The sequence below is a fragment of the Amphiura filiformis genome, chromosome 1 (assembly GCF_039555335.1).
Source record: "Amphiura filiformis chromosome 1, Afil_fr2py, whole genome shotgun sequence".
Classification (NCBI taxonomy): Eukaryota; Metazoa; Echinodermata; class Ophiuroidea; order Amphilepidida; family Amphiuridae; genus Amphiura; species Amphiura filiformis.
This window is the reverse complement of record NC_092628.1, coordinates 54431735-54458480: the sequence shown is the minus strand read 5'-3', so window position 1 is coordinate 54458480 and position 26746 is coordinate 54431735. Positions and strand designations below refer to the sequence as shown.

At 37.6% G+C, this 26746-nt stretch overlaps 1 protein-coding gene across 1 annotated transcript in view; it reads left to right on the top strand.

Annotated features, from left to right (window-relative positions):
* The first annotated feature begins 8801 nt into the window (after nt 1-8801).
* The window catches only part of LOC140148962 (uncharacterized), a 36330-nt gene continuing 18385 nt past the window's right edge, over nt 8802-26746 (top strand). Inside the window, exons 1-6 of the mRNA XM_072171078.1 lie at nt 8802-9030; nt 13262-13360; nt 15344-19122; nt 20031-20120; nt 20841-21055; nt 21768-21978. Coding sequence (XP_072027179.1) covers nt 8922-9030; nt 13262-13360; nt 15344-19122; nt 20031-20120; nt 20841-21055; nt 21768-21978 — 4503 coding nt within the window. The 5' untranslated portion in view covers nt 8802-8921. The remainder of the gene's footprint in view (nt 9031-13261; nt 13361-15343; nt 19123-20030; nt 20121-20840; nt 21056-21767; nt 21979-26746) is intronic.

Sequence of the window (26746 nt, the reverse complement as noted above, 5' to 3'; positions counted from 1 at the left end):
ATTTTGTTTTACGCAAAATTTTCCATACAAATTTTTTTCAAACTGCATCTATTGCAAACAGACGACCTTTCCTAGCCATCATAAACACATAGCAAAGATGAACTTGTTTGAATTAATAAAACAATCATCTATTTAATAATTCGAATTTAGAAAAGATGTAAACTTTAAAACTTTCAATGACTCACGAGCCAAAATACAACCTAGAAACACTCCTGAACAAAATTGATAAAATTCTATAAAATGTGAACTTTCGAAGGGTGAGTGTTGAGAAAGCCTTCTTCTAACCTCTAATTTAGCTGGAAAATTGATTAAAATGAATCGAAACTGGCATGCGTATAAACTTCAGACACTTCAGGACATGGAAATGATCCCAGAACATTTGATTCTGTCAGTAAAACTGGCATTTTACTCGACAAAAACGGTGCAGATAACTTTCCTCTCTGCACTCATGTACTGTGTACACGTGCACATGTACATCAACGCTGCTAAAACTTTAACTGTCAATCATTTGTACAGAACATGAACATCGCAGGGATCGCCTTGACAAAATGTAAACACTGGTAAGTTGACATCATGAACTTGAATTTGTAAACATGCCATACTTCCACAAATATTAAGATATAATTTCTGCATGTTCGAAAATAGAAATAATTGATTAATTTTGAGCATGCCATCACTCAGTGACAGTGTAAAATTTATTCAATTAAATGGTTTGAAACTTGATTTTTGGTAATTAAAGCAATATTATAACATTTTCAAACAAAATAGATTAGCATTTCTTTGCCATAAAATGTTAGCTTTTACTGTCAGATATATCCCTTTTATTTTTGAGCTGAACAGCTACGGCAAAGCAAAGAAAATTGGAATTTACTACCAGCGCACGTGTCGCCAATACATACCACTCCTTCGGTCATGTTGTGGTACGACCCTTTGTTGTGTATATCACCGTCGCCCACGCTGCGTACATACTGTGTGTTATGAACATCGTGTATGCGTCGACTAACGATTCCATCGTAATAATAAATGGCTGAATCAGCCTTTTATTCAAAATCTCTGATTTTGACAAAACTACAGCACCTAGAGTCTTGATTTTTGCAGGGTATATTGGTTTAATAAAGTACAAATTAATAGTGTAAAAAATGAATTAAAAAAATTCAGTGAGGGCGTCCTCCTCAGCAAATGTTATAATATGGCTTTAAGGTTTGCAAATTATCACTTGATTAATTTTTACCAGTACCATTTAACATTTTGAAATGAGTTTCACAGTGAAATTTACATTGTACAAGAAGCCAACTAGCTCCTATAAATAACATTTACAAGAAGCCAACTAGCTCCTATATTAAAATGGTTTTCCTCCTTTTCTGTCTTCCAGAAAATGATGTCCAGCGGCCGACCAATGATGCGTTGATTTACCTCGTTGCTCTGAAGTCTCGCGATTTTTCCGTCTTCAGGTTGTACACTGCAATTTCTGCTTCAAATCCATCAAGATGTTCACCAATCACCAACGCTCATAATTTGGATCAGACTTGAAAGACTGACTTGTCTAGTCGCCTTGTCTGATACTGGATCATAACTGTGGCTTTTATTGCGGATTTACTGTTCAAGTGAATATCCGACTAAAATTTCCAAAGATAAATCTGGAACAATTTAGATATGCGAGATTTAATGTCACACAATGTAGCCGAGCAGTTGTTAACTGCTAAAAGTTATCTTCACTGTTTACAGCATCTTGACTCTGCCAGCAACATTTGAGAAAGTTCTGGTTGTTCATCAGTTAAAATTCACTGTGAGAAAGTTCTTTGCGATTTCCATTGTCACTCGACGAATTTATCCGTATTCAGCGCGTTAATTCGGTACCGGACCAGAAGTCAAAAGTAGCACTCTATTTGGGTGCCAAGTAGACTCCTATTTTGTAATAAACTGTACATAAGTTGTAGGCCAAGTAGCCCACATGTATTATAGACTGTGTTAAGACTTTGAATTTTGAAATTATTTCTTCCCCATCTAAATTACAATAATATTCCTAAAAACAAAAGTGAACAATTTGCACTTTGTTGCCTCCTTCCGCACTGGACCATCAAATACCACTCTATTGTTAAGCTTACAAAATGGTGAGCCACACAGTTTTATCCGAGCACTAGCAAAATTGTACCGATCTCCTGATTTGGGATTGGAATAGATTTTATATCATTAAATTGAGAAGTATTCACCAACACAATACCTAGAGCGCTCTTATACACATAACAGTATGAAACACGCTCTCAGACACAAAAATATGAAACACTGTCCACTACACCACATTAAAGTGTGTAACACAGGCTCTATCAGCCACGGTCAGATACTGGAAGTGGGACCATATCTACCAATTTACCACAGCATTTCATTTCTGAGCACCATTGGGAGACAGATAATCGGCAGGCTAAACACTGCATTATTTTTTTAAATGACCTTTTCATTTTTCCTCCACTGCAGTACATGTACATGTATCTCCCACTAGTAACCCACCCCAATAGCGTTCCTGAGCATGTGCAAAAATCAACTTCCTACCCTAGAAGATTCTGCAGCATGGAATTTTGTAACTCATGACATTACACAATTTCTTGGGAAGTACCATTGGGTTCCAGACACAACAGACCAGGGATCCCTCATTTCCGGGCATTTTCCATCCGGTATAACACCCCACTGTTTATACCGGACCATCCCAAAACACTCCATTGCGGTTACGAGTGTGGGACAAAATTAACGTGCACCTGTAGCCAGCCAGGTTGCACCAGACACAGACACATGTTGCGCGAATACTTCAACAATTTCAAAATCCTCAAAAATTCAATTTCCACTCTTTATTTTACTATAAATTAGCTCTATATTTTCATGTGCATATTGCTCACCGTTATTTCTAATGTATGCAAAATTGTATTTGCCCAGTTAAAGTCCATCTGTGCAACATTTCACATAATTCACTAACATGTCATTCACCCATGTTTTTACTAAATTTGTATTGGCCATTTATATACACTGAGCACCTTGTAAGATCTAGAACATGTAGTTTTCCTGATCAGGTCTACTATCACGGAGACAACGGTTCACCAGGTGATTTGAAGAACCACACCTAAAACAGGTACGATGAGGTTTTGGACACATATTCACTAAATGATTCTCAGATCCACAGCGGTAACATAACTTTTTCTGGTTTTGAATGGACAATTTTGTGATTTGATCTTGTAATTTCTGCAAGATTGGCATCAACTCAGTTTCATTTTCAATGTAGCCCTTGTATGTATTTTTGAGAGGTGCCAGCATATTTTTATACCCAGACTGAATAGAACGGATCGGTTTTCTGCTTAACTTTTTCTGACCTTGAATACGGGAAGAGATTTTAATGGCTAGTCTTACAGCCTCCTCAAGACTATCAGGCTCTTTATAGTAAACCAGGTTCTGAACTTCCACATTGTCAATCGCATCAATAAAATGATCCTTACTCATGCTTTCCCACATTTTGTATGGGGCTTCTGGATACGCATTTTTGACCAATCTACGGATAGAATGAGCCAAGTCCGGGAAAGATTCATCCGGTTCCTGAGTACGATTCTTCAACCAGGCTCTAAAAAATCTCTTCCTGTTCCTCAGATCCGAATCTTTTACTTAAGCATTTTACCAGATCCACAAATCTTCCAAGTGAATTTGGGTTTATATCTAACACCTCCTAGCTACTCCATCTAGACTAGCACCCAAGTACAGTAACTTCTCATGTTCATCCCATTTAGTTAGCTCACTGATCATATTAAATTGGATCAAATAATCAGGCCATGCACAAGTACCATCGTAGACAGGAAGATCTACGTGATTGGCCATTTTGAAAGGCCGTGAGGGTGCTTCGTTAAGACGATGATCACCATCCACCCATTCTGGTGCCTCACTATCATTTTTATTTTTCTGGCCCTCAAAATTTCCCTGTGGAGGAATTTGGGAACCACTGAGAGTTGGCTCAGTTTCACTTGTATTTGAATGAAATTGACTCTCAGCATTAATATTGAAATTTTTATTTGAAGCTCCAGTATTTACTTTGTGAATCTCAGTTTCTTGTCCTGTGTTCCCCAGTTGTTCTGCAGTCAGTACCGTCCCTTCAACTTCCATTTTTCTTTTGGTTCCCCTTTTGGTCAATTATCCTGATAGAAAGGAAATTCATCCTGCCGCGACTACGCCATTGTGACGAAGCGAAGGGCTGGGGATTACTGAAAGATACAAAACGACACGAGGGGAAGCCTAAATGACCAGATACCAAGTTGGGAGTATAACCTTAATATCAAAGAAATGAATGAGAAATCTCTACTACCGACATTACGTGCACGAGCAATTATTTGGACAGCAAATATGACTAGAAATTAACATGCAGTTACATGCTCATTATTTATAATGTAGTAAATGTGATCCACCGAGCATGAATAACTAATACCAATAGGCCTGTAATCCAAGAAATTTCCTTCCTTAACACTAGCTTATGATTGTAAGCTTATTGAATGCAATGTTAAGCTTTCTATTTGATTGTAAGAAAAGTTGTGTTTATTAATAAAGAAATATGACAAGAGAGACATGATTTTTGTGTCCTTACATTTACCATGAGTATGAGGTTCTTTTCTCACTTTCAGCATACAATTTACTACCAGAGAATATACATGTACGGTAATTTGAAAAGGTTCTCTAGTTATGGAAACACTTTGATATTTCCTATCAATATTTGAAGATCTTTTGAAATTAGTTACAAAGACCAGACGAAGCTGTACACATATAAAAGGGTATCCAGAATATTAAATAGGCTCTTTATGCCTCGGCCAACGCCAAAAACCTGACATTTATAAAATAAAGGGACTTGAAAATGACAAATCACAGACTGTAGCAGTCTATGCACAAATGCCCAAGCACACAATTAGCATTTAGGTAGCGTGTACTGTGCTGTTACACCTACAGACTTTTAGGGACCATCCCAGCAATACTACTTTTAAAGCCTAGCATTACCTAGGCCGGTTTAAGCTTACATAGTCTTCGTCTTGTCTTTAATAACACCTTAATTACTGAGGTTCAGGACTAAGTGAAATTCCTATCATGTATATAAAAACAATGTTAATACTCATGGGGAGTGACAACTGACAATATAGAGGGAAGGTGCGTGGGTTGACATGTCTACTCAGCTTGAGAATTTGAAGGACCTTACGCCATGCAGTAGCGTCTTTAGCCCAAACCTTTTCCAAGTAGCGATATAGTGTCACTTCTATGCCAACTAGCATTTCCGTGCAATAAACGCCCAAAGGTGTTTAATAAAAGAATCCTAAGAAAAGTATCACTAAACAGTTTAAACAAGACCTAAATTAGAGATGTAATTTTGGATGTAGACATGTTCCCGACTCCACCTTTCCCCATCTGCCTGGTGCTAGCAGTCTGTTCTCGTGCGCACTCCGCAATGCAATTCAGCAACGAAATTAGTAAAAAGAAATCAAACCCCCCTCCCTCCGGGTCTTTTGGGCCGACCCATTCGGCCACCCGAATTGATCACATACCTGCAATTATTTACTAATCCCTGAAAATCAGACCTGTACTTTTTATAAACACCAAAAACATTAAACTCTCCGCAAGTGAGAAACACAACTGGTCTCGATCAAGTCTTCAGGACGAGTGTCCAAATGCGTCCAGCTTGCGTCCAGTTTTTGGACCATTTGCATAAAGCCCTGATTGGTCAGAAGTTACATGTGACCTTGACCATGACCAATCGGGGTCAAAGATATAATAATAAACCACGCCTCCCGACCTCTGATTATCCTTGCTGAATTGCATCAATAGAGGGCCTATTCTAGCTCCTCTCACTCCCAGATAGGTAAAGACACAGATTAATAAAAGATAAATAGCCACCTCGTTACAATATTGACATGTGCAAGGGAGGGGACACTTAAAGGATTTTTTGATAGGCTGATATGGAGGGGGGGAGGGGGAGTCACTGTACATGCAATTTTGGCAGGTCAGGGGGTAGTGGGGGAAAGCATTTTTAGCAGGGTTTTCCCCCTCACTCGTCACTGCGTGCACTGTGACACTTCCAGCTAATGGAGCTGGGGGAGCATATTATTGTGTTTTTTTGCTTGTGGCGTTCCTTCCTCCCTCCGTTCTCCCTTCTGACTAACTGGGTGAGGGGCTGTGCAATACTAATGTTAGCCTGGGGGGAGGGGTAAAATTTCCAAATGGCGTGCCAAAAATTGGCCTCCTCTTGGCCTGCCAAAAATACTTTGCCCCAAGGCCCAATCTCGGCTTGCCAAAATTCTTTACCCCCACCTTTGCGCATGCCAAATTTTGGGATCTCGATTTGCAAACCTTAGGAGGCTATAATTTTCTTCAAAGGGGGGTCCCAAATTTAAAGTCAGTGTCAATAAAATTGCGATCCTCCTTTTCTCACCACCGATACGTCCACCTTACCCCCCTAAAGGCTAAAACACACTATCTGTGGTCATCAACTTCAAGGCTTGTGACTCCCTACATTTTGGTTATCAAAAATGTTATGACCCCCTATTTTTCTTTTAATGACCCCCTGGTAGGTCCTATATTTGGGACCCACCTCCCTTCCGAAGAAAATCCCCTCATATAGTTTGCATTTTTTTGTCATTTCCGTACTGTTTTCCTAAGCCCTATTTTCTTTCCAAAACTTTATGATCCCCCGGTATATTTGGGACCCCACTTCCGAAGAAAATGATAGCCCCCTATATGTTGCGAGCGTAGCACTTGTTCAGTGCCTAGTATATGGGACCATCATAGGCATAGATCCGGGGGGGGGGAGGGGGAATGGGGGATAAATCCCCCAACCCCCAATATTTTGTCCGGTCATCCCCCCAATGTTGATGCCTGTAGGGGAAGGTGGGGCATAACGGAATACTTAACTTCGAGGATGCTCTGTGACGTCACCTTAAGTAATATGACTGTAAAAATTATATGTTCAGTTGAAGATTGTATTTACCTTTAATATACCATTAACCAATATAACTTGAATCTTACAATTTTTTATAAAAATGAAGAAATATTTTCAAAAAAATAAATCCGTTTTGCCCCACTATCGGGGCAAAACGGAACCCCCCTATGGGGCAAAACGGCACCCTGGGTGTAAACTTATATCAGCAGTTCCATCGGTAGGCCCTAGGCATATGTAGGCCTATATTCAGTTACAATAAAGTGGGCCTATAATATGTATGACCAATATTTGATTAGAAAGAAATATTAAGTAGGCCCCCCTAGGCCTACCCATCTCTGTGGAGTAAGCTAACTTTTAATCATTAATTCTATCTGTAGGCCTAGTTTAATATGCCTATGTTTCAGCAAAGTGTTTACCATGCTTGAGTAGGCCCCTAGATAACGCCTACATTTCCTTGAGTGAAAACGTATTATGTCCAATTGGGGCAAAACGGAACCCATCTGTGGGGCAAAACGCCCAGGGCAAAACGGAACCCTGTTCCGTTATGCCCCACACTAGGGGTTCCGTTTTGCCCCATACCCGATTTTTTAGGAATAGGTTGCATGCATAATACATTGTAGCATAGGCCTATAGACCATGCAGTACATACAGCTCAAAGCTAGTACCTTAGTGTTTACAATATACACAATTATTTGGGAATCCGATATTAAGGGACGCACCATTAGATATTATCGGGGGGGCTAGGGAGTTTTTTGAAAAAAAAAGTTTTGCCTCACTGATGAGTAAAAAAAAAAATTTTGCCTCACTGATGAGTAAAAAAAAAAATTTTGCCTCACTGATGAGCAAAAAAAAAAAAATTTTCCCCTACCCAGCTCTGTGTAAAGGTATACATTAAAATTGAAAAAAGACAACTTCGCCGAAAGGCGGCGAAAAAAAAAAATTTTGCTTCCAAAGGCAGCGAAAAAAAAAAATTTCGCCGCCTTCGACGACAAAAAAAAAAAAAAATTCTGCCTGACCCAAACTCCCTAGCCCCCACGATAATATCTAATGGTGCGTCCCTAATGAAGTAAAATTTCCGCACATTAAACATCTACATATCTTACGTCAGACAGGTTGTAATTTTTTGACTCGATCTTGCTCGGATGTCAGTAGATTGTTTCAGACCAAATTTTTGTTGTAAATCTGCGTGGCTATACTTGTGTTCCTCAATATAATTTGCATAGACGACAGTATTGCCAAGGCCTATTTTTCCTATGGGTCCGTTTTGCCCCGGGGGTCCGTTATGCCCCACCTTCCCCTAGGCCTATGTGTGTTTCTCACCAAATTAACCAATTTAGCGCAGCGCAGCAAGCAGGAAAATTTGCATTTTTTTGTCGTTTCCATACTGTTTTCCTAAGCCATTTTTATGGAGCGTTTTATTTAAATCACGCCCCATGAATGTGTGCCAACCCGCCCCCCCATTTTACCCTCCCACCCAGACCCAAGGCTCATAAAAGTGAATAATTCTATGTGAACCTAATTTGTGTGTAAAAGTTGCAAAGTTGGCAACACCTAAATGGCTTTCTAGCGAGTTTATTAGTTGGTGAATATGTACATATTTTCTCCACTAATGGAAACATCGAAAACAGCAGATAGGGGTGGTTTTTAAAGTCTCTTACGATTATGGAATTTAGTTACGACTCTGTGTACACAAAATGTGCCATAACATGATAACATTAATAAAGAATAAGCATCTATGTGTTAGGTCAAATGAAACAAAAATATAAGGGTCCAATTCTTACTCTAAATATCGGAAGAAATTCCCGAGTTTGTATCCATAAAAATGGTATAGCCCATTTTACAACAAAAACATGGCGACCTCCATGACGAAAACATTTTGATTTGACAGGGACTTCCGTCGCTACAGTTGAAAACCTGAAAAATAAATCAAAATGACCTTTCCGTAGTTGCAAAACTTGTCCTCCTTGTTCACAAAAACATGTTCCATACATCGGGGTTCTTTCGGGGGCTAAACTGCCCTCATTATGCCCGTGGCCCAGGGCATACGTGTAGACGCCCGTACTGTCATTTCCGCCATGTACGCAGAGGTAGGCCCCTGTCTGTTGATTAAGCTTACTAATTATTAGTATTAAGTTTTATTCATGTTAACAATAACAACGTTATATAGTGCTATAGGCAATGGCACATCTGATAGTCAGGTGACAGTGAATAGCTAGTGAAGTAATAGTATTTCCTTATCATGGTATCAGGATCATTAAATTGCAATTTATTCAATTCATGTTTTGTTGTTGTTGAAATTTCATTAATTTGAATGTTTTTAGGTTCGAACAGCACCTCATGCATTAACCCTCACCCTGTCATTCAGTTTATTCGTTCATTTGTAACAAATGTTGCTTCATACTTTCACGCTAAACGATGTGGCGCATGCGCATTGTCATGATTGTATACCAATGGATACAATGAATAAATGATCAATCATCAAGGGCAAGGTTTGTCGTCGACTGATACGCCATGCTGCAACCTCAAGCGATAATACTCTGTACGGCGAATATTTAAAAAACATGTTCGTACATAGGCAGCGTGTCGGCGTCAGTCGGCGTACATGCGACGCGACACGCTCTGTCCGTCTGGAGTCGCGAGGAGAGTCGGTATAAGGGTGCACACCACCAATAACGGTGGCTGGGCAGCGATTAGGAAAGAAGGAGGGATGAAAAGGGGGATTCATGAAAGCTGTGAAGGATTGGTTCAACAAAGATTAATTGAGAGTTTGCAAAATGCAGTTTACTACGTCCATCTTTAAATAATTTGTCTTTATTAGGCGTGTGAAAGTCGATTCCGAGTTTACCGGCCCCTGGCCGCGTCACTTTTTGGAAACCAAAAATACCCGCGTCAAATTTTCAAAAATGCCAAAATAATTCATTATTTTCAAAGTATCAGTGTTTTCACCAGTTTTAGCAATTGGAAACATATATTTTTGTTAGTAAAACATATAAATTCATAACTTGGGAGCAAAACCAGGCTCTTTTCTAACTTTTCTAGTCCCTACCTTTCGTGAAAATTTCTTCGTCGCATTTATTTCCATTTTGCAAACATCTGATGAAATAATGAAAAATGAAAAAGTCACCTCACCAACCTGGAAAAAAAAAGTGACGATAAACTCGGAATTGACTTTCATGGGCCTTACACTTGAATATGACAATGACAAAAAATGTCAACTTTGAATGTACAATAAGGCTATTGAAACTTGATGTTGAGTTTAGCGTCCCGTTTTTTTCAGCTCATAATGAGGCAACTATTTCATTATTCATTATTCATTATTTTCAAGGTTTCATTATCAGCGGCTTTTTACCAATGCTGAGCTTTTGTTTATTCTAATTGGGTATCGTCAGTCCCAATATAATGTCACGAACACACATAAACATTTATTAAAGTATAATTATCTTGCTTTTTGCAGTCTTCTTCACTCCAATTGTACTAACATCTCCATATACATTTGAGGATAGCGGGAAATGGGAGGTGGGGTTATAGTATCTCCTAGTTAAATAATTTACAACATAAACAATGTCCATCTGGTAAAAACATTTTGGCTAGGTAAATTCTCTTCTAGTCTACCCTGGTATCCCAAAGGTATAATTGAAATAATTGGATAGAGCAAGGGTCAAAAATTTACAGGTATATTTTTAATGCTCAAATATTTAGATGAATTCTTCTATAGTTGTCAAGGCTTTCTATAGTTTTTGAAGGGTTCAAAAAAAAAAAAAGTGGTTTAAAAATTTTACAAAACAAATTTTCTTTCTGGTTTAGTTTGCACAATAATGAATTATTTTCAGGATTTATCATCTCAAATGCGGCACAAAATTCATAACGCGGGCGGCGGACGCTAAACTCAGAATCATGTTTCAAGTGCCTAAACTAAGGCCCTTCAACATGTTCAACCCGCTCCTTCCTAGTTTTGCTGGAAACCGCACTGTTGCCAATATGACCCTAAATAAACATTAACAATATATTAGAAATGTTGTATCAAGTTTAAAAGAAAGCACTTTTTACTGGGGGGGGTACAAATGACAAATCAGGATGTGCCAGTGTCACAAATATGGTCCACATCTTCAGCCATTTGGTATATTTGTTTAGGCTAACAAATTTAGGTATGGTTTGTCAAAATTGTCTCATTCCTGAAAAATATTTAAAATCCTGGGAATCCATTCAGTGCACTGACAGAGGTATCAAATCTGTTCTGAAATGGGGGGGTTAAGTGGAGTTTGGCGTGTGATCGATGGACGGAAGTATATGAGGGGGATGTGAGCCCTAAGAAGTAGAATTGTCTCAAAATGAAGCCCCAATGTTGTGCACAGTTTATTCGTTAATTGGTGAGTGTCACGCTTGTGTGATGGAAGGGGTGACTGATGGGGAGGTGCCACCTGGGAAGTTTAAAAATGAAACCCCATGCAATTGAAGCCATTTGGTGCATATTTTTACCTCATTAACCCTAACACTTAACCCTGCTTTTTGATATCGGAAGTTACAGAAGATACGAAAAAGGAGAGAAGATGAACAAAAAAGTCACTTGGCACCCCCGGAATTCGAACCTTTGACCACCCGCATGCCAACCACACGATCACGGACCGGTAGCTACACGCGTTATGGCTGCCCGGGCAGCAATTCCGTGAGCATTATAACACTTAGGGTGATTGCGTCATCGCAGACCCTGGGATTCACGCATGCGCTTAATTTTTCATCGTGGTATTCTGTGGTATTTTTGGGTGTTAGGGTTAACATAGGCTTACATATCTCAAAGGGTGTCTGAGGGAGATGCCCCCTGAGAAGTTGGCAATTTTTCACAATAGCGCTTCAATTGAAGCCATTTGGTGTATATTTTAAAACTATTGTCGGTTAAAGTACCCCCAGTAGCACATACCTCAAATTGTGTTCTAAGCTTTGTATAGACTGACTACATGTATGTGCTTGCTCAGATCTAACAATTATGCTTGTGACTTCCTGATTTAAGTTTCCAAAATGGGGGTGTGTGTGTGTGTGGGGGGGGGGGCATATGATATTGCGTTCCCACCATCTAAAAATATGGGGGACATTTTGTTCAAATCGGTAAAGGGGGTCAAAATGCCGTCTCTAGACAGTGACTCGGGTGTGTACATGTATCATGAATTATAGGGATGTGGATTGTGGAGAACATTAAAGCAATAATGTGTAATTTGCAAAAAGAATAGATTCAGTTATTTAAATGTTTGTTTTCACTGATCACATTATCCGCTTCTAGCCAAACACATGAGGTATAATGAAGAAAATTAATTATTAAGATTTCTTTTGGACATTAGGGGGGGGGGGTGGGGTCCTGGGGGCACTTCCATATTAATTAAGTAACATACATGTACTGCACGGAGCATCTCGCTCGACGTGTGTACACATAAGCCGACATCCACGGGAGATGTTAGGAAGCAGTCGATCGATGAACTCTGAATAAAACTGGGTCGACCCGGTTTTAATATAAAAAGTTAAATTTTACTGTTATTAAAGCACTTCAGGCTTAGTCTTTTACATGGTAATTTAGTACACCACTGGGCATTATAATTATGCAAAAAGTAGAAATCCGAGTACAGTTGAGGGCGTCGCTGTGAAGCAAATCACACATTATGGCTTTAGCAATATCCCTATTATATTTCATTGTACAATGGACTCAGCCCTCCAATTATTCAGAGCACTCCCGAATATGCTCCTGAATATACATAATAATTATTTCACTCCTGCTTTATTACTAATTTCCTCAAAATATATGGTTTTTGGCGGATAAGGTCCAGGGTTATAATATATAGTCAATCCTCATTGCAGCCATGTCCACAGTTCATGTTGCCCCATTTTTAATGCTTTGAACAGTCAATTCAGAATTCAGGGCGCTTTACAAAGTCATTTTGGGTGGGCACTTATTTTTTACCTGGTTTACCGAATTTGTTCTTGAGGGCCATTTGTTAGAGACAAATTTACCTACCTTATTAGCTTTTCTGATGCAGTAAATGTATTGCAAGTTTGCACAGGACTTCAAATCCTCAAGCTATTTCACTGTATCAACGTCTATCAGTCACTTCAACATTAATGGTACCCTTTAGCAAATTGAAAATACCCTGGGTGGGCGCTTATTGGGGTATGGGCGCTTTTGGCAACTCAATTTTAGTATAATATTGTATTTCTAATGTATTTTATAGTGTTTTTTAAATGTGTCTATGATTATGTACTGCGTAATTTTAGTTCTTTTATTTGGTGTGTGTATAACGGACCCCATCAAATTTATGATTTCCTTCTTGAATACAGACACAGAAGAACAGAACAAATCAACCAGTGTGATATCTACTGAAAAGACCACTTCGGATAATAAAGCGCCATCTACAAAAACAAAGAATGGAGCTCGAGGTACAAGTTTATTTCATGTTGTGTTTTGGAATTTACATTATGATACTTATTGAGTTGATGAGTGCCTTAGCCAACCTCCCAATCATCTGCCAGTTTGGACAGTGAGCTTAATCCTGGAATGGGTAAAATTAATGCCTTTTGTTTGACAGTGAGCTGAATTGTGATTTTTTATTGAATTCAGAAATTGATCAAATTCCTAATATTACTTCAGTACATTAACACTATATTTCATTTGACCTGACTGAATGTTTGTAAGGTCAAATTTAGGACAGGTAATTTTATAGCAGTTTCTAAAGTGTAGTTCACCTATGTTCAGTAGTGATGTAGGGGGCCATGTCACAGGTAACAGTAACAAAACATGTGCATAAAGTTAATTGTGCAGAAAAAGAACTTCACTACCAAACTTAAGATGAACCTTACCAAAGTATAGCCCTGCATGGCAAGGTCTTTGAGACGGCCTAATCTAATTTTAGACGGGCGGATTTAATGGATTTTACAGATGTGATAGCTTTAAAACAGATGATTTTCAGGTTATATGAACTTGAGACTATTTCAAAGAGACATGTAAAAGCCAAATCAGGACATATTTGACCCCAGTGACCCTTCCATGGGTATAGACAAGTTGTTTTATATGAGGGTCAAATTTTAGTATCTGCTTGGACGGGTGGTTTCTGATTTCTGGCTAAGACTCTGCTGCATGGGTTTAAAGTTTTTTAGAATTTGGACCCTATGGTGATTCTTAATTTACTTTTTTATGTAGCTGTTTTCTAGAACTCTGAACCATTATGATAAACATTATGTATGTTGTGATGGCAAAAGGTGAACCTCTTGGTTTTAAGATGTAATTATTTTTCCACCTTGACCTTGACCTACCTATGGCGTTCACTCCAACTTGGGGTTGAGTGGTGCCATCTGCTTCATGATGTCCTGCCACTTCCTTCTGTCTTGAGCTAACCTGCTAGCGCTGACCAAGGAGCTGATGTGTACTTTGTTACAGTCGGCTTTCAGGCAGTCACTCCATCTTTTTGGTGGTCTCCCTCTTGGGCGTTTGCCATGGATATTTTCCTCAAATGCTAGTTTAGGAAAACGTGATGGTGGCATTCTCTGTATATGGCGGTCAAGTACGGAGTCTTTTTGTTGAGATTCTGTCCAGGATGGTAAATTCCATGTCGAGGGTTTTGCGAATGGTGGTGTTTCGATCTTGTCGGGCGTGACACTCCCATTATTTTGCGAAGGCACATCATTTCAAATGTTGAAAGTCTGTTTTCATCTTCCTTCTTTAGTGTCCAAGTTTCCGCTCCATACAATAGTATCGAGAGCGTAAGTACCTTATAGAGCTCGATCAGAGAGACCTGTAAAAGCCAAATTTTTCCACCTACACAATACAAATCGTAGTATGGTATAGATTCTTTTTATTCACTTAAATGTGACCTAATCAAGCAACATGAGGGCAATGCTGTGAAAAGTCCATATTCAGATTTTTCCATCATTAATATTAGTTTTAAAAAATCGTATTGTAACATTTCCATAATTACAAGTGAGTATTTCTTTTCTACACAATGTTAGTTTTTATTGTCAGATAGATGTTTAATTTTGAGCCGAACAACTGAGATGCTTTGAAAGCAAAGAAAATTGCAATTTAATGTTGTCAAAATGGTCCACATTCAGCTGACAGTTAATTTGCTTGTATTTGTATAGTGTCAAGCAGACTTCCTTTAACAAGCGTATATGTGGGGTGTTAATATTTTCCAGCGGTATAGGGCTTAATACTGTTGTGGACTATTCCCAGAGTGTGTGGGCTGCCAGCCACTGCACTAGACCCTTACAGTACTCAAATTTTGTAAAGGAATTCTGTTTTTCATTAGGTTATCTAAATGACATGTCAAATGTCAACTATCTTCTAGTTAAGATATTAAATTCAGGTATCAGCAATGACCCATACATTTGTACTGTAATTATTGTCTTATCCATTACTATTTACAGATTATGTCTCGACTTCCCTCCCAAACTGGAAGAAGAAAAGCAAAAAGAACACAGCAGGTGGAGTCAAGCACCGAGGAGCAACTACGCCCTCAGCTAATTACGTCCCAACCCCACCCTTGGTACAGTTCCAAAAGAAACAAGCACCCACCGCTACCTCATCCTTTGACGCAGTATTTGATAACCCATTTGGGCAGAGTGATCAGGATGAGTATGATCCAACTAATGCTTCTTTAGGAAACCAGGTGTCTTCCAGTGGGAAGTATTCTTTAGGATCTGAAGATGAAAGTCATCAAACTGGGGAATATATTCCAACTAGTGGTAATTCCAATTCCCAGGGTGCATCAGCAGGGGATAAGTACAGCTATGAGCCTGGAGTGTCACAATATGATCCACTTGACCCAAGTGAGTCTGCAACATCTGGACACAAGTATTCTATAGGCACAGGACCAGTGACTGATCTTGAGTATGATCCACTGGAGAACAGCTCTCTTGAGGCTATCCAAAGTTCAGAAACACAAGAAAAGTATGTTGCGAATATTAGTGAGAGGCATGAAGAATATGATCCCATGGAAAGTCAAAGTTCAAAGGTTGTGATGAACTCCGCAAAGTATTCAGTAAATGATTCATCTAAGTCTGATCTTAATGCATTGTATAGTGTGGATGAGTATGATCCGTTGGACAGTGTGAAGACAGATGATGTGGATCTTTACGATTATACACCAACAGAGTCATATTCTTATTCAGAAGATATAGATGATGTAGAGTATCATCCCACATCCAACTCATCAGCAGGTGCAACTTTATCTTACAATACTTTGTCACCATGCAAGCGAAAAGCATCGTCTGATATTGCACAGGAGAGAACAAAGAAAATGAAACCAGGAATGGTGGGGAATGATGAGGATGATCTGCATGATTGGGAGATGGATGCATGGTTTAGTGATGAAGACGATGACAATAACCACAAGGCTAAATCAGGTCAAAACAAAACTTACGATAATAGCAGTGATGATGATGATCCATTGGTGATAGACTTAGGAAATAATGAATTGTCTTTGAATCAATTATCTGCAGATAAAGCGAAAAGTAATGATGGCACTGAAGCTAAAATAAGAAAAGAAAAGGAAGGATTGAAAAAGAAACATAAATCAGTGAAAGCAAATGACCATTCAAAGAAAAGAGTTGATGTGGAAATTGAAGATGAAGAGGATATGCAGGGTATAGAAACAAAAAGTAGTGCAAATGTGAGGAATGAAGATATACAAACCAGAGGAGAGGCAAAGATTGATGATGGAGAACATGAACATGATAATGGTGTAGAGGTACTTTCAGTTGTAAATGACTGCACAGATGAACAAGATACCGACTCAAACGAACCTAAAGAGCCAGCTCAAATTGCCAAAGCAAGAGTTTCCTCAGAACAACTTGTTGATTTCTTTAGTAAAAGATTGCAACAGCCAACTAAAAACAAAGTGAAACACAGAAAGAGGTCATCTTCATTAACAGAAAATGTTTTTAGTAGCAAGTCAAAACCAGCATCAAAAGATGGAAATAAAGCGCCCTCAACTGATGTTAATAGCAAAGAAAAAGACACTGAGACTAGTGACGATACTGGTAATATTTTTAGTATGTTGACAATGTCGGCGCCAAAAGATGGAGCGAAATTGACCGCAAATGAAGCAAATAGCAAGAAATCAAGTGATAAAGGAAGCGCAAACAACGTAAAGGAAATTGGCAAAGAACATTCAAAGAAAACATCAAAAGATCCAAGCCATAAAAGTACTGAACATAAAAGCAAAGATAAGAAAGATGACTCGACTGTTCATAAATCTAGTTCTTCAAAGGATAAACTAGTCACAAATGAAACAAATGTCAAGAAATCAAGTGAAAAAGGAAGTTCAAAGAATGTGAAAGAAATCAGCAAAGAACATTCAAAGAAAACATCAAAAGATCCAAGCCATAAAAGTACTGAACATAAAAGCAAAAATAAGAAAGATGACCCCACCACTGTTCATAAATCTAGTTCTTCAAAAGATAAACTAGTCACAACTTCTAAAGATCCAAGCCATAAAAGTGCTGAACATAAAAGCAAAAATAAGAAAGATGACTCGACTGTTCATAAATCAAGTTCTTCAAAGGATAAACTTACTGGTAAGCATACTACAGCTGACAAGAAAACATTGGATAAATCAAGCAGTTCTAAAGATACCGACGTTAGCAAGCAAAGAGTAAAAGATACGGGACAGTCTACCAAATCAAGTAATGTGTGTGAAAAAACAAGCACCAAGAATGTGAAGGAAACAAGCAAAGTAACAGATAAATCAAAGAAAGGTGGAACAATTAAGACACATAGCAGCACTGCATCAAAGGATGTATCAGGAAAGCATAATAAGGAGAAATTGAACACGGACAGCAGTTCTAAACAGATTTCTAATGATAAAGATGTGTTGAAGTCCAACTCCACCAAGCACAAAATGAGCAAACCACCAAGTCATGTGAAAAGTAGTTCCAAATCCGGAGTGAAGAATTCATCTGCTTCGTCCGAAGGAAAAGAGAAATCTTCTAGAGTTGCTGCTAAAACCTTTGACCTTTTTGGGTCGCTGACAGAATCATCAAGCGATGATTTCAGTGTGTCTTCAAAGAGAAATCCGTCCATGCCAAAAACTTCCACAGCCAAGAAATATCCCTCCAAGAAAAGACAAAAAGATGTGTATGATTTGTCAAGCACTACTAGTGATAATGAACTGGACATGATAAAACATAAGAAGCCTGTGAAAAAGATGCCAAAAGAAATCAATAGAAGTCAATCTGTACAGAATCACAGTGTCACTAAGTCCAAGGAGATGTCAATAGATGTATATGATTTAACAATAACAAGTGATAGCAGTGATGTAGATGATGGAAGCAGGAAGTTATCAAGTAAAATTAGTGGAAAGATAAAGCACAAAGAAGTACATAGAAGTCAATCATGGAACCCTCAAAGTGTCGGGAGAAGTTCAGAATCTTCATCTTCATCATCGACAAGACGGGTTTCAGAACAGGATTTGTTTGGGGATGATTCAAGTGGTGGTGAGGTTGAAGAAGATAACGAGGAGGTGATTTTTGTGAAAAAAACATCACTAGATGATATCAAACATGATGTAATTAATCTTCTGTCAAGTGATGAATCGGGTGACGATGAAAGGAAATCATCTAAAAAGGTATCATCCAAGAAATCAAGTAATGGTGCTATGAAGATGAGAAAGAAAGAAGAAAGCCGCCACCATAAAGACAAGCAATCATCAGGTACGAAGCACTCGAAAAGCATCAATTCAAAGCATAAACATTCTAAAAGTGATAAACCAAGTAAAAGTGAGAAAAAGGATATTTCATCGAAAACAAAAGAGGTGCTTCATAGTGTAAATAAGAAACATAGCAATAAAGACAAACGGGCTGATAAATCAAAAGTGGAAAAGCATAACAGTATTAATAAAGATAAACATTCTGTAAGTGATCAAACAAAGCAGAAATCATCAAAAGACAAGTGTAAAAAAGATAGTGCAATATCAAACAGTAGCAAGAAGCCTGACACCCATATGATGTGTGCGTCTCCTAATGATGATGATAGCGATGCGGAGAACTATGCCATGTCAGAGGATGAAACAATGGATGCGGATTTACCGGAGGATTTCCATATGAATGATACAGATATAAGTTTCTCAGAGACGGATACCTATGAGGAATGTTTGAAGATCTTCAACGAGGAAACGGCCACTTTGAATGACACTATGAAGAAGCAGGTACATTTATTGTTGTTTATTTTCATATTTGTGATCCGCTCTGACTTAAGTAGCTTTAAGTGTAATTTTATTATTTGTCAGTTTTTGATCCGTGTCTGATGACCAGCGTCAGTATTGTTTTCTCAGTCAGATATTGCCTTGGCAACTTTACTGAGTATCCTAGTAGATGTAGATGTAGAACCCGCCATAAGTCGCACTCAGCCATTTCAAGATACGGGGAGTCAAAGTTGGGAAAGGGGTGAAAAACCTTGCAGATTTCGTTTTTCAGTTTTTATTGTTTTTTTATTCCTTAATATGTTTACTTTAACCTACCATTGAAAACAAAATATTTTTTACCTCTAAAGCACCCAAATCTAGCATTTTCTGAGCCAAACCAAGTCCTTTACATGTCATTTTACAACTTTAAAGCCATTTTTCTTGCATTTGCATTTTCTTTATGTGTCGCTTCCCCCTTCCTGTTGAAAGACTGTACAATGAGGTCCATATGCCCCAGAAACATAATTTTGATATCAAATAAAAGCTGAAGACCTATACTAAATGATGACATCAAAAAATCATCAATTTTGAAAACCAAATTTCACTTTCAGCTCAAAATGTGGGACTGTATAGTTTTTCCTGGGTGGTTAATTATACATTTGGAGGGCTCCCAATTTGAATTACAAAAGGTTAAACGAAGAGAAAAAAAAGTTGGGAAAAGTAACTTTAATTGATCTAATGGTAAGTATGATTATTTGTTATCTCAAATTTTCAAAGCTTTTTTCAGTACAGGAAAATCTTAAAAGTAAAATAGTACTTAAACTTGAACTCAGTCAATAATATATTGGTGGTTCATATGGTATATTGAATGAAGTGGAAGAAAAAACATTTCATGTAGTTATGCTTACCAGGAAATTTACTTTTTTTCATAGGTGCCACCAAGTTCAGATGAATCAGAGGAAATACCATCATCTGGTCTTGTCGGAAAGAAGAGAGTTGCTCATGCACCTAAGTTTGATACAGTAAGTGGGGTTTAGCTGGCAATTTCACAAGTTTTTAACCCATGGTATTGTAATATTATTGACCACTTGTCACTGACACTAACTGTAAACTTATTATGATGCTTGTGAAATAAATCTTCATATTCTCCTTTCGGTTCGTGAAATGAATTGACCATTGGTCACAACTTAGAGTGGATATTAACTCTCACAATGCACTGTAAAATGATGTCAAACTGGCTCCCTCTTGTTGCAACAAAGAACACATGATAATGATGCTAAGTGCTATTAGAGGCTGTCAAAAATTTAGATTGAGGATTATGATTATTGTTCATATTTAGGGTAGAAGGCCTTTATTTATAATAGGGCAGAAACACAGTTTTGCATCAAAATCTGGATATTCTTTTGACAGTAATGTGTTTTTGAAATCATACTTTTAAGCGTTTGTGCAAGTAGATGTTTATTCAATGGGATTGTGGTATTTACAGAATGAGGTTGTTTTACAGATTTTATGGTCAAATAGATTACCAATTGATCATTTTACAGAGCGATTAAGCAAACATCATTTTCATGGAAAATTAATACCGCATGTCTGTAAGATCTATTTTGCTGCTATTCTAAAAGGAATACTATATTTCTGGTGTATCTGATCCATAGTAAGGATAAAGTATTTTGTCAATATCATTTGGTTTTGAACCATCAACCATATTAGCATATATTTTGTATTTTTGTTTTTCCCTTTAGTGGCGTATGAGGAAAATTCCTAATAGACCTAAGGCTCAACCCAGCCCAGCTCAGGTGTGTCATAATCGTTTCCTGATAGCTCAACAAGAGGCATTGGGAACAATGCAATCTCCACCTCGTAAGAAGGCGCCACCAAATGTGACTAGCCCGTCGCCTGAAAAGAAAAGAGTGGCTCACTTGCCAAACTTTGCTGGTCCTAGTAACACAGCTTCCAGGTAATTCATGAACTTGATTCTAAAGACTTAGTTTAATTTAGGTGATGGTTGTATTTCAAGGTAAAGTTAAAATAATGCCATGTCTCAAAACCCATGGCAGTTATAAAAACAAATGTGGAATGTGTTTTTTTTTAAAGATTTTTATTTTTATTTTTTTCAGAAATTTAAAAAACTTAATTTTGAGTTAAAATGTAATTTTTGAGTGTTCAAAGTACACAGCATAAAATAAGTTGATTTGCACAATTGAAGTACAAATATCAATACCTAGACAATACAAGTATCGAATCAAGTAAATTTTCTTCAAAATGTGTCTCAGAGTTTCAGGATTTTACGGCAAAAAACTAAGAAAAAAAGGGACAAAAAAGAATTTCCTGTTTCAGCTGACATGGAGCTACATGGACGCGCTAAGAAAAACAAACATGTGCGACGGCTTTGAGACATGACCAAAGTTTTTAGCCTATTTGCATTTGCCTCATGATTCTTAGTAGCATTATCAAAAAGCAATAGTTATCATAGTGGGGTTGTTCAAAGGCACATAAAATATTTCATTACTGTTTAATAGGTTGTGAATTTGATTTTTTTAAACATTTGGTATTCAATATGTTTTTCCTTCTCTCTTACATTTTCATTCTCTATCTCTTTCCATTTCTTGGTTCTGTTATTTCCTTTTCAACTTTTATTTTCAACTTTCTTACATTCATTCATTCATTAGCTCATCCACAAACAAAAGGATCTCCAGAGTGCCCACATCATCTGCGCCCACCCCTAAATCATCAACGCCCTATGTGAGCTCCAGGAGACTCATTATGGAGAGAAAGTTTGCAGCAGTCCATAGGGCTAACAGTGGATTTGAAATTCCTGGCAAAACACTTGCTACTACAGCTGATAAAAGTGGAAGGAGGATGGCACATATACCAACTAAAGTAAGTATTAACCCTAACTGTAACAAACATCCAAAAACCTCAATTCCAAAAGCATGTGCACGTCTCTGGCACCTGAGCGGTCAGTGGCTCAAAGCCGCACCCAAGAAAAAAAAGTTTTCTCTTCTTTCTTCCTTTTCCTTCTCCCTCGCCAAAAAGCAACTGGGGAATCAAATAAGGGACAGACAGTCATCTAAGCCAGCAAAATAGATTGCAATTTTGACATCCTTAAAGGAGTATTTTGTGATTCTAGCATCCTCTAGATATTCATGAAAAAAGCTTATTCCCCAAATTCAGTTGATTCTGATTTTGCATTTGCGAGTTAAAGCATGATTATGTGCATTACACTGCACCATAGACCACTGTACGGTTAACGCAAGTCAAATTTTATGATATTTTTGCTAAACAAATTAATCTGCAAGAAACATAAACATTATGTAGTCAGAGGTTTCCAGTGGGTATATAAATCTCAACTTTTTTGAGAAAAGTAGGGGACGAGGCTGGATCACAAGATACCAAACCTTAGAAATTATTATACCAAATGTTTTAATACATAGAGAATGTGACCAATATAAAAAAATGCTCTACTTAATAAATATAGTTTGAGTCAAATTCAGTAGCAAGTTCCAGTTTTTAATTGCAACACACTATTAGGAGATCACCATCTTTTGTGGTTCGTAAATGTATACAAAGTTTACATGAAATCTTCTTGTGGCCATTGGAGGATTAAGTTGCTGATGTCATCAATGGAGTCAACCCTCTCCCCGTAGAGAATAAATGTCGCCCGTACAACTGCAGGACTACTATTAAATCTCCTCCCTATAGGACTACACAGTAAAAGAATCCCACTGTAGGACTACACTGACGGACAGTAGGACTACTTTATACCCAGTACCACCCCCTTTTAGCACTACATAGTAAAACTAGAATTAGGCGGTTCGTAATTAAGGTGGCCCTTACAACAAAGGTTGGTAAATACAAAAAAGAAATATACAATTTGAAGTCATTAATATTCACATGCAATCACCATATCAAGTTTGAAGTTGATCGGTGATTGCGTAAAAGCTGCAGAGTGGATTAAAGAAAAATGTAGGCAAAATATGCAAATGAGCTCATTAATATTCATAAATATGCAAATTACATGACACAAAACTATACAGCACATCACACCATCATATCCTATCACCGTACCAAGTTTGATATAATATTGGATGGCTGAGCATGATACCATAACATATCGGATGAGTCATAAAAATATCGGACGAGCCAACGGCGAGTTCGATATTTGTATGACGAATCCGATATGTTATGGTATCATGCAAATAAGCTATCCAATATTATCATTATTAGGTTTTCTTAACTCCTAATAACCCTGAAAACATAATAATGGAGTTGATCGGTGATTGCGTTTAAGCTGCAGAGTGGATTAAAGACAATGTAGGCAAAATATGCAAATGAGCTCATTAATATTCATAAAGATGCAAATAACATGACACCAAACTATAAACATCAGGCCACCATCTACTATCACCATACCAAATTTGAAGTTAATCGGTGATTGCGTAAAAGTTGCAGAGTGGATTATTGAACAATGTAGGCAAAATATGCAAATGAGCTCATTAATATTCATAAATATGCAAATTACATGACACAAAACTATACAGCACATCACGCTATCATATCCTATCACCGTACTAAGTTTGAAGTTGATCGGTGATTGCTTTTAAGCTGCAGAGTGGATTAATGAAAAATGTAGGTAAAATATGCAAATGAGCTCATTAATATGCATAAATATGCAAATAAAATGACACAAAACTATACAGCACATCACACCATCATATCCTATCACCGTATTAAGTTTGATATAATATTGATGGCTGAGCATGATACCATAACATATCGGATGAGTCATAAAATATCGGACGAGCCAACGGCGAGTTCGAATTTGTATGACGAATCCGATATGTAATGGGTATCATGCGAAATAAGCCATCCAATATTATCATTATTAGGTTTTCTCAACTCCTATAACCCTGAAAACATAATAATGAAATTAATCGGTGATTGCGTTGGAGCTGCAGAGTGGATTAAAGAATTTGCTTCCGCCCGGACAGCCAAACAAAGAAACATACAAACAAAGAAAGAAACAAAGAAAGAAACAACCAGGCAACCATTTGGATGATAACATAAGCCCCACATATATGTGGGGGCCAAAAAGAAAAAGCTCACCAACATGTCTCAGCAGGACTACATTAAATAACATCAGTCCTATAATACTACACATTACAACATAAACAACAACAAAAAACCTCCACAAAAAAGTAAATGATATGTTCATTTTATAATACTGAAATGTTTGCCTTGGTGTGAGAATTTGAAAGTTGGCCCATCCACATACCAAATTTCCAAGAAATTTGAACCTATTACTATATACCAAAGTCGAAATTGTTAGCCCAATTTAATTCAAATTACCAAAGTTTTTACAAATGTTCTCAACTTTTTGACCAATTTTTGTTACAATTGGCAAAAATTAGCTATTTTTCAGTAACTAGAGCGATAACCGCACCATAGCTGAACCATGAGGCTTCGGCAGTATATTGTGGTAGGCCTATACCACGGTCACCCGGAGTCTGTAATGGACATAATCTCGAAATGCTACGAAGGTATGACCGCCCGAGTGGTGTTAATGAAAGAGGAAAAGTGAAGAATATAAAATAAACTACAGCAACTGTGCCCTATGCAAGGGCACAAGGTAAGTTAGGCGGATGACTGTGACGATCTGATCAAGCAGCAATACTGTGCTGGATAGTATTAATTTTAATAAGACTGTTTCATTAATTGCCGTTTTAATATACCTTGATCGTGGAAAGGTGGCATTTTGAAAACTTGACTTTTGACCTCTGTATGACCCCCTTAATGACCTTAAATGAATTTTAAAATATTTAAAACATGTTAAGAATGTCATAATGATCATTGCATTTAAATTTCAGCTCAATTGAAGCATTGTGAAAACTTGACCGTTGACCCCTTTATTGCCCCTTAATGACCTTAAATGAATTTTAAAATATTTTTAACATATTTAGAATGTCGTAAGGATCATTGCGTTTAAATTTCAGCTCAATTGGAGCATTTTGGAAAACTTAACCTTTGACCCATTTATGACCCCTTAATGACCTTAAATGAATCGTAAAATGTTTTTAAAATGTTTAGAATGTCATAAGGATCATTGCATTTAAATTTAAGCTCAATCGGAGCATTTTTGGTTAAAATGACCTTTTTTGACCCCTGTGACCCCTGGATGACCTCTGACGTTTGGAAATATTTTTATTATATGTGACCGTCCAGCACAAACAGAGTGTAAAGTCGGCCCTGGTCAAAATTTTTTTATTTCATATTTATAAAGTATATATCATAAGCTTTAAAATGATGCATCATTTGACTTCTTACGATATTCGGAAGCGGGTGTTATGGTCAGTCGAACTTCACACATGCCTATGTCACAATTTTTCAAAATCTTGAAATGGGTAGGCCTAATATGCATGTTAAAAGTCACCCCCCTCCCCTTGCGCTTTAAGTGATGATTTTCTTGGAGATCAATTGCAAATAAAAGTTACAAAACGCCTGTTACATGGCAGACACTGTCTGGCGAGTTCTTGCCGCAGCACTGAACTGCTGAAGTGAAGATTCCGCGGTCTAAACTTGTGGGGGCACTGAACAGTAACCTTCCGCGACCGGAAGTGTAACGCCTGTATAGTACCTTAAAAACACAAAATTTAGGCCAAATATATGCGTATTTCCACCAAAATGTACGTGTATGACATCATTGTAGGGTGTTATGTTAAAGCTGACATATTCTTGTTGCCCATGGATGCGTAAAAAATCACTTGAATTTTGTTTCGTGATGTGTAAGATATCCCACAATGCAATGCGTCGAGAACCCGATTTTGAGAGGTGAAACGCTTCAAAAATACGGGTTGAGTTAAAAAAGTGAAATTTGTGAAAAACTGACACTGTTACCATGATTTGTAGCTAAAATAAGGATCACTTTTGTTCATCATACAGGTAATCCACAGGTGAGAGTTATCGAGTTGATATTGAGTAGTAAAGCCAATTTTTGACATTTTTCTGCTTGAACTCGTCACAGTGAGAAGTTCCATAGTGCCAAATTCGCAGCTTTGTCGTGGAGTTATGTACATGATAGCGTAAGCTTGAACTGCGTTGTGTCATACTAGGCAGTTGTAAACTATATGCACGATTGATAAAGCTGGTTTAGCTGAGTGGCATAGCTCTATACTCAGTTGTACTGAAAATGACAATTACTTGATGATCCTTACTACCTTAGCTTCCGACGAAGCATCATACCCCCCCCCCAAAGAAGTGAAAATTTCATTAAAAATTAATAGTTCAGACTCCGAACTAAATCTTTATAAATAATAAGAACCAACATGAGTAAATGAGGCGAGTTGCAATAAATACCATTTTGGTAATTCTGACCTGATAAAAGTAAATGAGGCGCTTTATGCAAACGCCATTTTGATATATGTGACCGCCACCACAAACGGAGTGTAAAGTCGGTCCTGATCAATTTTTTAAATTTCATATTTAGAAAGTAGGCCTATATGTCATAAGCTTTAAAAAGATGCATCATTTGACTTCTTACGATATCCGGAAGCGGAGTTATGGTTAGTTGAACTTGACACACTTTAACATTTAAAATGACTTTCATGAACATTTTGATTTGTAGGCCTAACTCAAAATCACATTTGCCGAC